General features: G+C 40.6%; 1 protein-coding gene across 1 annotated transcript; it reads right to left on the reverse strand.

The window, feature by feature from the left end:
• Nucleotides 1–9,290: 9,290 nt before the first annotated feature.
• LOC115461988 (olfactory receptor 5V1-like) lies at nt 9,291–10,247 on the reverse strand. Its single transcript, XM_030192037.1, has one exon. The coding sequence runs from the start codon at nt 10,245–10,247 to the stop codon at nt 9,291–9,293; it is 957 nt and encodes a 318-aa protein (XP_030047897.1).
• Between the last annotated feature and the right edge of the window lie 3,006 nt (nt 10,248–13,253).

Below are 13,253 nucleotides of genomic sequence, written 5' to 3' on the forward strand. Positions count from 1 at the left end.
AAAAGGAAGCATGCACATGGTAATTCTGGCAGATGTAGTTTATGAGGGTCTTGAACTGGCAGGAAGTAAGTTCATATTGGAGGAGGTCAGTCATGAGGAAGCAGCTAGAGTTCATAACACAGGTGAAGGGAAAGGGAAATGGGACTTGATATACCGCCTTTCTGAGGTTTTTGCAACTACATTCAAAGCGGTTTACATATATTCAGGTACTTATTTTGTATCAGGGGCAATGGAGGGTTAAGTGATTTGCCCAGAGTCACAAGGAGCTGCAGTGGGATTCAAACTCAGTTCCCCAGGATCAAAGTCCACTGCACTAACCACTAGGCTACTCCAACTGGAAATGAAGTGAAATGAAAACAAACTATTTCTAGAAACAGGAAGATTTACAGGAGAAGGTCAGTGCAACTCTGCTTAGTTGTCAAGAATGCCAAAACCCTGAAGTGAACTCAACGGAAAGCATGCTGATAAAAATGTTATTAAGTAATTAAGGAACAGAGCATGGCATGCTGAAACCCTAGTTGGTAGCTGGTACTATTGAGGGTCAGGTTACTTTAGTGCCTAAAGGAAATGTAGCCTAGTTTTACTTGGGCAGGGACTATCCCCTGGATTTTATATAGGGTGCCCAGATTTGCATGCCCAAATTTGTGCATGCATCTGGATGCATGTACAAATTAATTGTTTAACAAGCTCAATGACAATAATTGGGTGCTAACAACCAATTATTGATGTTACCTGGCACTCATTAATATTTGAACATAAGAATTGCCATACTGGGTCAGACCAATGGTCCATCTAGCCCAGTTTCCTGCTTCCAACAGTGGTCAATCTAGATCACAAGTACCTAGCAGAAAATCAATTAGTAGTAACACTCCATGCTACCAATCTCTGGGAAAGCAGTGGCTTCTCCCATGTTCATCTCAATAACAGACTATGGACCTTTCCTCCAGGAACTTGTCCAAACCTTTTTTAAATTCAGATACGCTCACCGCTATTACTACATTATCTGGCAAAGAGTTCCAGAGCTTAACTATTTGTTGAGTGAAAAATGTTTCCTCCTGTTCAGTTTAAAAGTAGTACTATGTAACAGCTTTGAGTGACCCTAGTCTTTGTACTTTTTGAAAGAGTAAAAAATTGATTTACGTTTACCCATTCTATACCACTCAGTATTTTGTAGACCTCAATCAAATCTCCCCTTAGCCATCACTTTTTCAAGCTGAATTGGATTGGATTTATTAATTTAATATACTACCACATACTATCATGTCTAAGCAGTTTACAAGAAAATCATAGAGTCTTAACCTCAGCCTTTCCTCAGATGAGAGGAATTCCATCCCCTTAATCATTTTGGTTGCCCTTCTTTGAATCTTTTCTATCTTCTGCTGTATCTTTTTTAAGATACAGTGACCAGAATTGTACACAATACACAAGAAGTGATCACACCATGGCTGTGTGCTATTCTATAAGGCAGTGAACCTAACTCCCCATAGCTCATATCTTGGGGTGTGGCCATGAGATGGCATGGGCACGTTAGGGGTGTTCTGAAAACGTATGTGCATACTTGTAGAATACTGGGTCAGTGCACCTAATTTGGGTGCCAGTATTTACACCAGGTTTCAACAGGTATTTTTATTTATTTATTTGTTTGTGTATTTATTTATTTATTTGTTACATTTGTATCCCACCTTTTCCCACTTATTAGTAGGCTCAAAGTGGCTTACATAGTTCTGGAGAGGTGGTTACAGACTCCGGTTTGAACAAATACAGTATAGGGGTTCTATTACAGTGACAAATACAGTAAAGAAGTATCAGTAAATAGGTTGTTCTCTTCACCAGTTATTACTGACTTACTATGGACTGATGTTTTTTGTATTTTGTGATATGGATCTATCGGTGGTCAAACAAAGCCATTAGTATAGGACTATGACCCCAGTTTGATGTTTCTTTAATGGGTAATTTATGGATCCCTTAATTAACAACGTTGAAACTTTGGCAGCAGTACGTGGTTACCTTAGTGGCGTTTGTGAAGCTGGTGGTTATAACAACATCTACTGGAAGTGATGTGAACCCCTAAGAGGGAACGCTGTTGCCGTGACCATATGGCCCCCTCATGGACACTTGCTGACATTACTAGGGGCTTCATTTGCTAGGCTCGCAGCCACAGGTATAAGTGTGGAGCCCAAATTTAGGCCCAAGATTCATGCTTCAGTACTATTCTATAAAGGGCATGTGCCCTTTACTGAATAGAGCTTAGCATCAATTTTTTTCCAGCACCTAACTTTGAGCACCATTTATAGAATCTGGCCCTGTGTGTATGGGTTGGCTGTGAAATGTCTTCATTAGAAGCCATGGTAAAGCATCCACCTAACAGAGTCAAATATTTGGGCAGGAAGTCTGTACTAGGAAAAGTCAGAAAAAAGCTGGAAAATTTAACTTTAGCATCTGTTTAATTCAAGAGTTCTAGTCAGCAGCTGGGAAGCTGACAGTGGATGGCATATCCTTAAAACTCAAGCGGACCATGCCCTCTTCAAGAAGTTGTTGAAGACCTACTTCTTTGCCAAGACCTACTCCTCACTTTATACCGCTGCTTGATGCACCCTCCTTGGCTCCTACCCTGCTAGTTCGCCCTGTTAGATGCTTCTCCCCCTGCATACTCCTTGTATATTCTTCTAAGTTTTCCTATTCTGTATTTTATTTAATGTTTGTAAGCCACATTGTGCCTGCATGAGTGGGAAAATGTGGGATATAAGTGAACAATAAATAAATAAATATTAAAGCTCATAGGCTGTAGCCTGCATTACAGAAGGTCAGAGCAGGTGAGTATTGGAACATTTATTAACTGTTGCAAATTTACCCTAACTTTAATTGGACAAGAGGGTTGTACATTGACTAGAAAGGTTAGTTACCAGGAGCCTATGGTGAAGTATCCTCCTGAAACATCAGAAGCTGAAGTCTGTACTGTAGAGAGTCAGAACAGTCAAGAGCTATAGTCATTGAAGCGGACAGGTCATTGGCTTAGTACTATATTCTGGAGAGTCAGACAAGCAGGAAAGGATTGAGCCAATAGGCTGGAGGTTGGGAATGGAGGGGCAACCAAAGAAAGAGCAAATAGACAGTGATAGCTTCAAAGTGGTGCTTGAAAAGAATGCAATCAAAGTAGACTTGGCAATTGCCCATCCAACGGGGCTCAGAGAAAAGCAAGGGACAGAGAACAGGGCCACAGGTTGCTTTAGGGCAGGATGGGCAATGGCTACAAGCTCTGTCAACTGTTGCAGAGCATTTAGAGGTAACCCATAAGGGAATGGCACAACTGGGGATAGAAGTGCAAGAAACCCATCAAGAGTGGCTTGAATCAGAAAAGAGAAATACCAAAGAGAAAATGCAGTCAGGAAACTAGAAGCCAAATGGGCTAAGGCTCACCATTAAGAAAGTTTTTTCATGATCTCCTGGTAAGTCTGCTGGTCAATTGCTGGCTGTATCACCAAGCCTACGCTTCAAAGTGCTTTCTTCATTTCATTATTTTAGTATGGGCTGGTATGGTTCACTGATACTCTAAGCCACCCTAAGGTATCTGACAAAACCTATTTGTTTTGCTGGGTGGGTGTTAAGTCATTGGGACGTAACTTTAAGAGCAACTTGTGCAAGTAGAACAATGTTCCCAAAACCAGGAGCAGATCACCAACATAGACCGATATAAAAGTTTTAAATGTTTATTAGTAAAATTAATGGTGTTAGAAGATAAGATACCTGACATGGCCATGTTTCACCCATACAAGCGCTGCGAAGAAACACTATCAGAATAAATATAATTTGATATCAATACATGAACATAAACATTGACAAAGAAAACCAAATAACTCATTTATGATTCTCTTTATTCAATTTCTTCTCTGCTCTTATTTTTGTGGAGAGGGATCACAGCCCTTTCTCCAACTCATTGGAACCTCTCCCATGTGCAGAGCTGTAGGAACCTCTCTGAGCTCCCTTATCAATCTGGAATGCATCTCATCCAGCCACGTGGCTTTGTCTACTTTCAGCCCTACAAGTTATTCAAAAACTTTCCCTTCTAGAAGCAGAGTAGTATCCCATATGTACCTCTGCTGGTCATCCATGGTCCTTCATCTGGGTCTTCTTTATCCAAACATAAGTATTTGTTTAGCATCTGTCCATCTTCCTTGTCAGCCTCCACACATTAATCCTCAGCATCCTTCAGTCTTACAATTATACCTTTAGCCTATGGCCTTTCTCGTCTACCTGTTCACTCCCTAGTCATGTAGAACTATCTCAAGCACTCGCAAAATTTTAGACTATTAATATTCCTATTGACATGTATTCCTGAAGACTTCTTAGCCTCCTCTGTTAGTATTACAATTTTGGGTATAATTTTATAACTGTACACACCATTAAAAGGTGTATATATACTATTCTCTGTGCAGAGATTGCTGAATTTTCAAAGTAAAAATGCACGTATACCTTTCACTTTAGAAACTGCCACAGGAAAACTATGTACTTATATTCATACCTGGTCTTCGGCATGTCCAATGTTTCTGCCTTAAATTATTTATATATGTTCAGATTTTCAAAAGTATACCAGCTATAATTTCTTTAGGAAGGATAGAGATGGCCAAAATGGTAGAGGAGTAGCACTGTATGTAAAAAACCATGTTAAAGCAGCTGAAATGCAGGGGGCCTTGGCAAAGGAGGAAGCAATATGGATCATCTTGGAAAGAGAAGAAGGAGCCTCTATCCATACAGGTGTCATCTGCAGACCAGCACAAACAGAGGAAGTAGATAGAAATCTGCTCACAGATATCTAAAAGTTGGGAATGAAAGTGGAGGCGCTGTTGCTGGGAGATTTCAAACGGTCAGATACGGATTGGAATGTCCCATCTGCGGAATCAGAAATAATTGGAGAGATCTTGGATGCCTATGAAAGTGCTCTGCTCAGTCAAATGACAATGGAACCCATGAGGCAAGGAAGATGAAGAAGCAAACACAATGAAAGTAGGTTAAAAAACCTTTATTGTAGAAAATCACATAAAAAGGCACCTAATACGGCTGTGTTCTGTCTGGCAGGGCTTCCTCAGGGGTGATGTTAGTACTAGTGAACATATAAAGCATGTTAGCATATACCTAAATCATAAAACATAAACCAATCATAATATATACATTGACTGTTAAGAAAACCATATTCATTAGTAAAGCATAAAATAAAATCAACAGAAAGTACAAAAATGATATATATGAATGAATGAATAAATAAATGTGAGTCTCGATTAACCGATGTAAATGGCACTGACCCATTGTCAGATAAGTGAAAAGTCAGATAATACAGAAAACACTGCATAAACCCCTCAAACAAGGCATAGAGTTTGTGAGTTTCAAAAATTGTTTTAAAACAAATATTTTTTAATAGAAATAAATGTGATGACATCACCGGGGAGTCTGTCAGATATGCTGGATGGTCGGATAATCGAGACTGCACTGTAAGTGCATAAAAGCATAACTATAAATGCATATACGAATAAATACATTAAAAGGTGTCTTGGAGCCAATCATGGTGTTGTTACATACCCTCAAGAAGTAATCCTGTCACTTCCTCCAAGGTAAAAGCCATGAGGTGTAATATTGCCAACACATCCAAGAAAAACTAAAACAATCATAAAGATACATTTTAATAGTTATCTCAAAAAAGGTGTATGTAGTGCAAGTCAGAAAAAAAGTGAAAGAAAAACTTACCACAGCATACAAACACAGGGGGGGATCTCTGCTCATTCACAAATTTTCATTGCCTAGCTGGAGAACATGACTTTAAAATCTGACTGGGTCACATGACACAGTGTCAGCCACATTGAACTTTACTGACACTAATAAAACCAGACTGAAACATTCATAACTCCGTTAAAAAAGAAATTTTTCTAAATATAAGGGCATATTCCAAGAGTGCATAGCTACCCTAACAGTGCAACACATCTGACAAAAAAAATCATTAAAAATTGTGATTAAAATGGCTGATGTTACCAAAAACATGTAGGTGAAATTCAGATAACACTCTTTTTGGGGTGTTATTGGGGTACCTGACATTTAGTATAAATTCTGAAAGAAATAAGTCCCAGACAAGACTAACATTAGTAGTGAAGTGTCAGGTACAAATGTATTCTCCTTATCCTTTGAGCCAAGCCCACTGCGCCAAAATAATAGAAGGAACTAACTTCACACCTATGTGTTATAAAAATAAGGCAATTATTTTATTTACAATAGCAGCAAACATGATATAAGAAGGATAGAAATGAAGACAGAGCTAATATCATTACAGAAATAATTTAAAGAAAATGCACATAAATCCCTAACTGACATACAAAGAGTCACTCTAACCTACAGCACTAACACCAAAGTACATGGCACATACAACCTGATGCAGTGCTTCAGATGTCAGCGTGTCCCTCAGATGGTCAGGCAAGTCCAACGCAGGTCTGCTCCTCAGGGTGGGATGTTGACACAGCAGCCCCTATCTTTGATAAGAACCCCTTTTATAGAGAAATTTTCAACCCTTCTCCAGCAATCAGACCAAGCTGAAGTTGAACTTGAGTCACATGATGTGACTTTTAGGTCATTTTCAAAAGAGGACATCCATCTTTCGACATAAATCGGAAGATGGACGTCCTTCTCCCAGAGTCGTCCAAATCAGTATAATCGAAACCCGATTTAGGACGTCTCGAACTGCAGTCCGTTGCAAGGACGTCCAAAGTTCAAGGGGGCATGTCAGAGGCGTAGCGAAGGCAGGACTTCGGCGTGCCTAACATTCGGACATCTTTGAATCATAATAAAAAAAAAACAAGGACGTCCCTGATGAACACTTAGACGTTTTAACCTAATCATGTTTTTCTTACAAATAAGGCACAAAAAGGTGTCGAAATGACCAAATGACCACCGGAGAGAATCGGGGATTACCTCCCGTTACTCCCCCAGTGGTCACTTACCCCCCCCCCCCACCCTCAAAAAACATCTTTAAAAATATGTCATGCCAGCCTCAGATGTCATACTCAGGTCCATGACAGCGCGTGCAGGTCCCTGGAGTAGTGCCCTTCAGACAGGCAGACCCAGGCCCGTACCTGTTACATTTGAGGAGGAAACAGTGAGCTCTCCAAAATCCACCACAAACCCACTGTATCCACATCTAGGTGCCCCCCCTTCACCCGTAAGAGCTATGGTAGTGGTGTACAGTTGGGGGTAGTGGGTTATGGGGGGGGGGGGGTTGGGGGGCTCAGCACAGAAGGTAAGGCTATGTTCCTGGGAGCATTTTATGAAGACCACTGAAGTGCCCCCTAGGGTGCCTGGTTGGTGTCCTGGCATATCAGGGGGACCAGTGCACTATAAATGCTGGCTCTTCCTATGACCAAATGGCTTGCATTTGGATGTTTTTGACATGGATGTCTTTGGTTTCAAAAATCGGCGAAAGTCAGAAATGTCCATGTCTAGGGACATCCAAATTTAAGGATTTGGACATCCCTGACGGTATTTTTGAAACGAAAGATGGACGTCCATCTTGTTTCGAAAATACGGGTTTCCCCGCCCCTGGATTGGGACATACAGTGGGGGAAATAAGTATTTGATCCCTTGCTGATTTTGTAAGTTTGCCCACTGACAAAGACATGAGCAGCCCATAATTGAAGGGTAGGTTATTGGTAACAGTGAGAGATAGCACATCACAAATTAAATCCGGAAAATCACATTGTGGAAAGTATATGAATTTATTTGCATTCTGCAGAGGGAAATAAGTATTTGATCCCCCACCAACCAGTAAGAGATCTGGCCCCTACAGACCAGGTAGATGCTCCAAATCAACTCGTTACCTGCATGACAGACAGCTGTCGGCAATGGTCACCTGTATGAAAGACACCTGTCCACAGACTCAGTGAATCAGTCAGACTCTAACCTCTACAAAATGGCCAAGAGCAAGGAGCTGTCTAAGGATGTCAGGGACAAGATCATACACCTGCACAAGGCTGGAATGGGCTACAAAACCATCAGTAAGATGCTGGGCGAGAAGGAGACAACTGTTGGTGCCATAGTAAGAAAATGGAAGAAGTACAAAATGACTGTCAATCGACAAAGATCTGGGGCTCCACGCAAAATCTCACCTCGTGGGGTATCCTTGATCATGAGGAAGGTTAGAAATCAGCCTACAACTACAAGGGGGGAACTTGTCAATGATCTCAAGGCAGCTGGGACCACTGTCACCACGAAAACCATTGGTAACACATTACGACATAACGGATTGCAATCCTGCAGTGCCCGCAAGGTCCCCCTGCTCCGGAAGGCACATGTGACGGCCCGTCTGAAGTTTGCCAGTGAACACCTGGATGATGCCGAGAGTGATTGGGAGAAGGTGCTGTGGTCAGATGAGACAAAAATTGAGCTCTTTGGCATGAACTCAACTCGCCGTGTTTGGAGGAAGAGAAATGCTGCCTATGACCCAAAGAACACCGTCCCCACTGTCAAGCATGGAGGTGGAAATGTTATGTTTGGGGGTGTTTCTCTGCTAAGGGCACAGGACTACTTCACCGCATCAATGGGAGAATGGATGGGGCCATGTACCGTACAATTCTGAGTGACAACCTCCTTCCCTCCGCCAGGGCCTTAAAAATGGGTCGTGGCTGGGTCTTCCAGCACGACAATGACCCAAAACATACAGCCAAGGCAACAAAGGAGTGGCTCAGGAAGAAGCACATTAGGGTCATGGAGTGGCCTAGCCAGTCACCAGACCTTAATCCCATTGAAAACTTATGGAGGGAGCTGAAGCTGCGAGTTGCCAAGCGACAGCCCAGAGCTCTTAATGATTTAGAGATGATCTGCAAAGAGGAGTGGACCAAAATTCCTCCTGACATGTGTGCAAACCTCATCATCAACTACAGAAGACGTCTGACCGCTGTGCTTGCCAACAAGGGTTTTGCCACCAAGTATTAGGTCTTGTTTGCCAGAGGGATTAAATACTTATTTCCCTCTGCAGAATGCAAATAAATTCATATACTTTCCACAATGTGATTTTCCGGATTTAATTTGTGATGTGCTATCTCTCACTGTTACCAATAACCTACCCTTCAATTATGGGCTGCTCATGTCTTTGTCAGTGGGCAAACTTACAAAATCAGCAAGGGATCAAATACTTATTTCCCCCACTGTATTACAAGGACATCCAAATCGCAACTTGGACATCCCTTTTGAAAATGCCCCACCACATCTCTCTATATAATACAAAGATACATTAAATTACATTCAAGTCTTTTTTTTTGTCAATCCATGAACAAGCCAGATAGGGTCCTTATTTTTCTCCATACAGTCTTCTTTATAGCTTCTTTGACTTCATGATTCCTCAGACTATAGATAAGGGGGTTTAGGATCGGTGTAAGCACAGCATACACCACAGAACCCAACCTGTCTGGGTTTATGGAATAAGAGGATGAGGGTACAATATAGGTGAAGATGACTGTGCCGTAGACCAAACAAACCACAGTGAGGTGAGATGTACAAGTAGAAAAGACCTTCCAACGACCTTGGGATGAGCTGATCCTCTGTATAGCTGAAATGATATGGAAATAGGACAAAAGTATGATGATGAGTGGGATGAGCCCCAATAATGAGCCCACCAAGCTAAGCATTGCCTCATTGGCCCGAGTGTCCACACAGGCTAGTTTCAATAGTGGTGGAATATCACAGAAAAAATTGGCAACTTCATTGGGTCCACAAAAAGGCAACTTGGATGTCAAGGTAGATAACATCAAGCCATCCAAGAAGCCACTGACCCATGAAACAGCAGCCAGCTGAAAGCAGATGCTCTTCTTCATGGCCATGTTGTAATGCAATGGTCTGCAAACTGCCATGAACCTATCATAGGCCATCATGGCCAACAGACAGCACTCACTGGAACCTGAGAAATGGAGGAAGAAAACTTGACTCATACAACCTGGGACAGAGACTCTTTTCCCGTGGCTCAGGGAGACAGCCAACATGGTAGGGACAATGGTTGAGCTGAACAGAATCTCTAGGAGGGAAAGGTTGGAAAGGAAGAAGTACATAGGGATGTGGAGACGCGAATCCATCTGAACAATGTAGATAATAAGCGAGTTTCCTGTCAAGCTCATGATGTAAATAATAAGCAATAGTGTGAAAAGGAGCTTCGGATAGCATAGAAGATACCACTGTCCCAGCAGAATGAATTCCAGTTGCATTGTTCCATTATCATATCCCATTGTTTTCTGGTTCTGAAAAAGATAAGTACATAAGTACATAAACAGGCTGTACTGGGAAAGACTGAAAGACTGAAGTTTCATAGTTGTCAATCCAGGTTTTAAGTACCTAGCAGAATCCTAAAAGAGCAATAGATTCCATGCTGCTTATTCCAGGAATAAGCAGTGGATTTTTCCCAACTCCACTTGATAACAGTTTATGGACTTTTTAACCAAGAGCATGTCCATGTTTTTAAACCCAGCAATGCTAATGGCTTTTACCACATACTCTGGCAACAATTTCCAGAGTTGAATTATACATTGAGTGAAGAAATGTTTTCTCTGGTTTGTTTTAAATGTACTACTTAGTAACTTCATTACGTGGCCCTAGTCATGTACTTTTGGAAAACGTAATCAAGCAATTCACTTCTACTCATTCCATGCCACTTATTGTTTAATACATTTTTATCATGTCTCCCCTCAGCAGTCTCTTCTCTAAGCTGAAACCCACTAACATCTTTATCCTTTCCACATATGGAGTCATTCCACCTCCTTTATCATTTTGGTCACCTTTGTTTGTATTATCCTTTCTAATTCAGGTTTATATTTTTTGAAATGTGGTGACCAGAATTATAAACAATATTTGAGGTACAGTCACACCACAGAATGATATAGAAGCACTGTGATATTCTCTATTTTATTCTCCATTCCTTTCCAAATAATTCCAAAATTTCTATTCTTTTCTTGACTGCCACTGGGCACTGAGCAGAGGATTTCAGTGTGTCATCAATGATGACACTTAGATCCTTTTCCTGGGTGGTGAGCCCTAATGTGGAACCCAACATCATGTAGTTGTCGTCTGGGTTACTCCGCTACATGCATCACTTTGCATTTGCTTATGTTAAATTTCATCTGCCATTTGGATGCCTAGTTTTCTACTCCGTGTCAAGGGTAAAAACGGCAAATCATCTAGTTGCTTCTCTGGATGTGAGATGTCTCAGGGCTCACTACTTTTGCCTTCTTTAATATATATTTGAGTTCTTTGGGCAATTATTTTTCAGCTAGTGGGAACTCCATGCTATCTTATGCAGATGATATCTTTCTTTTATGCCCAGTGCTGGAAAGTCTTGATGATACCTTAGATTCTATCAGACGCTATATTTTTGTTATAGATGGTTGGGCTACCACATATTTTTTGAAGCTAAACAAACAAAAAATGAAGATACTTTGGTTTGGAGATGTTAATATAGTCCCAGTTAAGTCAATAGCATTGAATACAGGAGAAATTCTAGAAATAGAGGATCATTCAAGAGTACTAGATATAATTCTAGATTCGGGCTTACGTTTTGATAGGCAAATAAGTGCCCTTAGTAAAAGATTTTTCTATAAACTCAGGCAGGATTTTAGGATTTTAGCCCAAGCTGTTTTGCTGCCCAGACTAGACTACTGTAATTTCTTATACCTTCAGATTACGAGTAAATTACAAAATCGTTTGCAGTTGATGCAGAATACTGCCGTTAGGCTGGTTTGTGGGCTGAGCTGTTTGATAGTGTATCATCTTCTATGCATGATCTACACTGGTTATCAATACGTCAGCATATAAATTTTAAGATAATTTAATTTTTAAATCAGTTTTTGGACTAAATTCACAGGAGCTAGGGGAACTTGTTGTTCCATTTTTCAGTAGAAATTTGAATTTTGTGAGAATTTTGAAATTAGGTTTTTCATCTTTGAAAAATATTCATTTTAAAACCATTATTGAGATTCCTTTCCTTTCTTTGGGACAAGATTATGGAATATGTTACCATCAGATTTAAGACATATACCCTTCTATTTTTCTTTTAGGAAAGTTTTAAAGACATCTATTTGATCAATAATTGGAATTTAGTCGTTGTTTGCCAGTTTTTAAATTGTTTTATTATTTTTTCTTTTTATTATTATTATTATTAACATTTGTATAGCGCTACCAGATGCACGCAGCGCTGAACACCTGACACAGAGAGACAGTCCCTGCTCGATAGAGCTTACAATCTAAAAATACAAACAGACAAGACAATTAAGGGCGAGGAAAGTACTGGGTGAGAAGGAACAAGGAGAGGGGAATCGAATTGCTCCCAAACAGTAGGGGTGGCTACTCTTAATGCAGTGTTTCTACAGCTGGTCCTGGAGTATCCCTTAACCAGTCTGACTTTCAGGACATCTACAATGAATATGCATGAGACTGATTTGCATGTGCTGCTTCCATGCAAATCTATTTCATGCGTATTCATTGTGAGTATCCTGGGGTATTTCAGAACAGGCTTGAGAAGCACTGGTTTAAAGAACTGATTGAAAACTTCCAGCTAGGTTTCTGCATACTGTTAGCATGATGACTCATTAAACGCCTTGGCAAGTTACTCTGGACATGCTCAGACTTCTGTATCGTTTCACACAAGCCCAACCTCTTTTTTTCTTTATTGTAAAGTTTCTTTGAGATGTTAGTTTCTCTATTGTAGTTCTTTTGATATGTAAACCACCATGAATCCTTTTTGGAAAATAGGAGGTATATAAGACTCCAACAGAATAGACTAGAATATTCTCAGACAGTCTTCTTGCAATTTCTCACTTCTATTTTTTAACCAATTCTCAGTCCACAATAGGATTTTGCCTCCTATTCCATGACTTCTGGTTTGCTTGGCTGCCCTATGCATGCTGGGAGGAGCAGATTGCCCCTCCCACCAAATGCCTTTGTGATTCTCTTGAATAGAAGGAAGGCTGCTGTTAGAGTGCCAGTATGTTAAGAGGTCTGAACCTCTCCATGCTGAAGCAGTAATCCTGCTGTTTGATTTCCCAAGCCTTAGAAATTCATGGTGATTTTTTACCTTTAAGTATTTACTTATTACCAGCAGCATGTAGCTGTTCTCCGCCCAGCCCCCTCTTTGTCTGTATCAGAAGGGCTGGTTGTAGAATGGACTCAAAGCTTTAATAACAGAACCTTTATTCCATTGCATCTCACTGTATGTGTATATTTTTCTTTTATTTGTGATCAAC

Source organism: Microcaecilia unicolor, chromosome 2, assembly GCF_901765095.1.
Source record: "Microcaecilia unicolor chromosome 2, aMicUni1.1, whole genome shotgun sequence".
Classification (NCBI taxonomy): Eukaryota; Metazoa; Chordata; class Amphibia; order Gymnophiona; family Siphonopidae; genus Microcaecilia; species Microcaecilia unicolor.

Coding starts and splice junctions, on each gene's coding strand:
- LOC115461988 (XM_030192037.1), bottom strand. CDS start 10,247: ATGGGATATGATAATGGAACAATGCAACTGGAATTCATTCTGCTGGGA.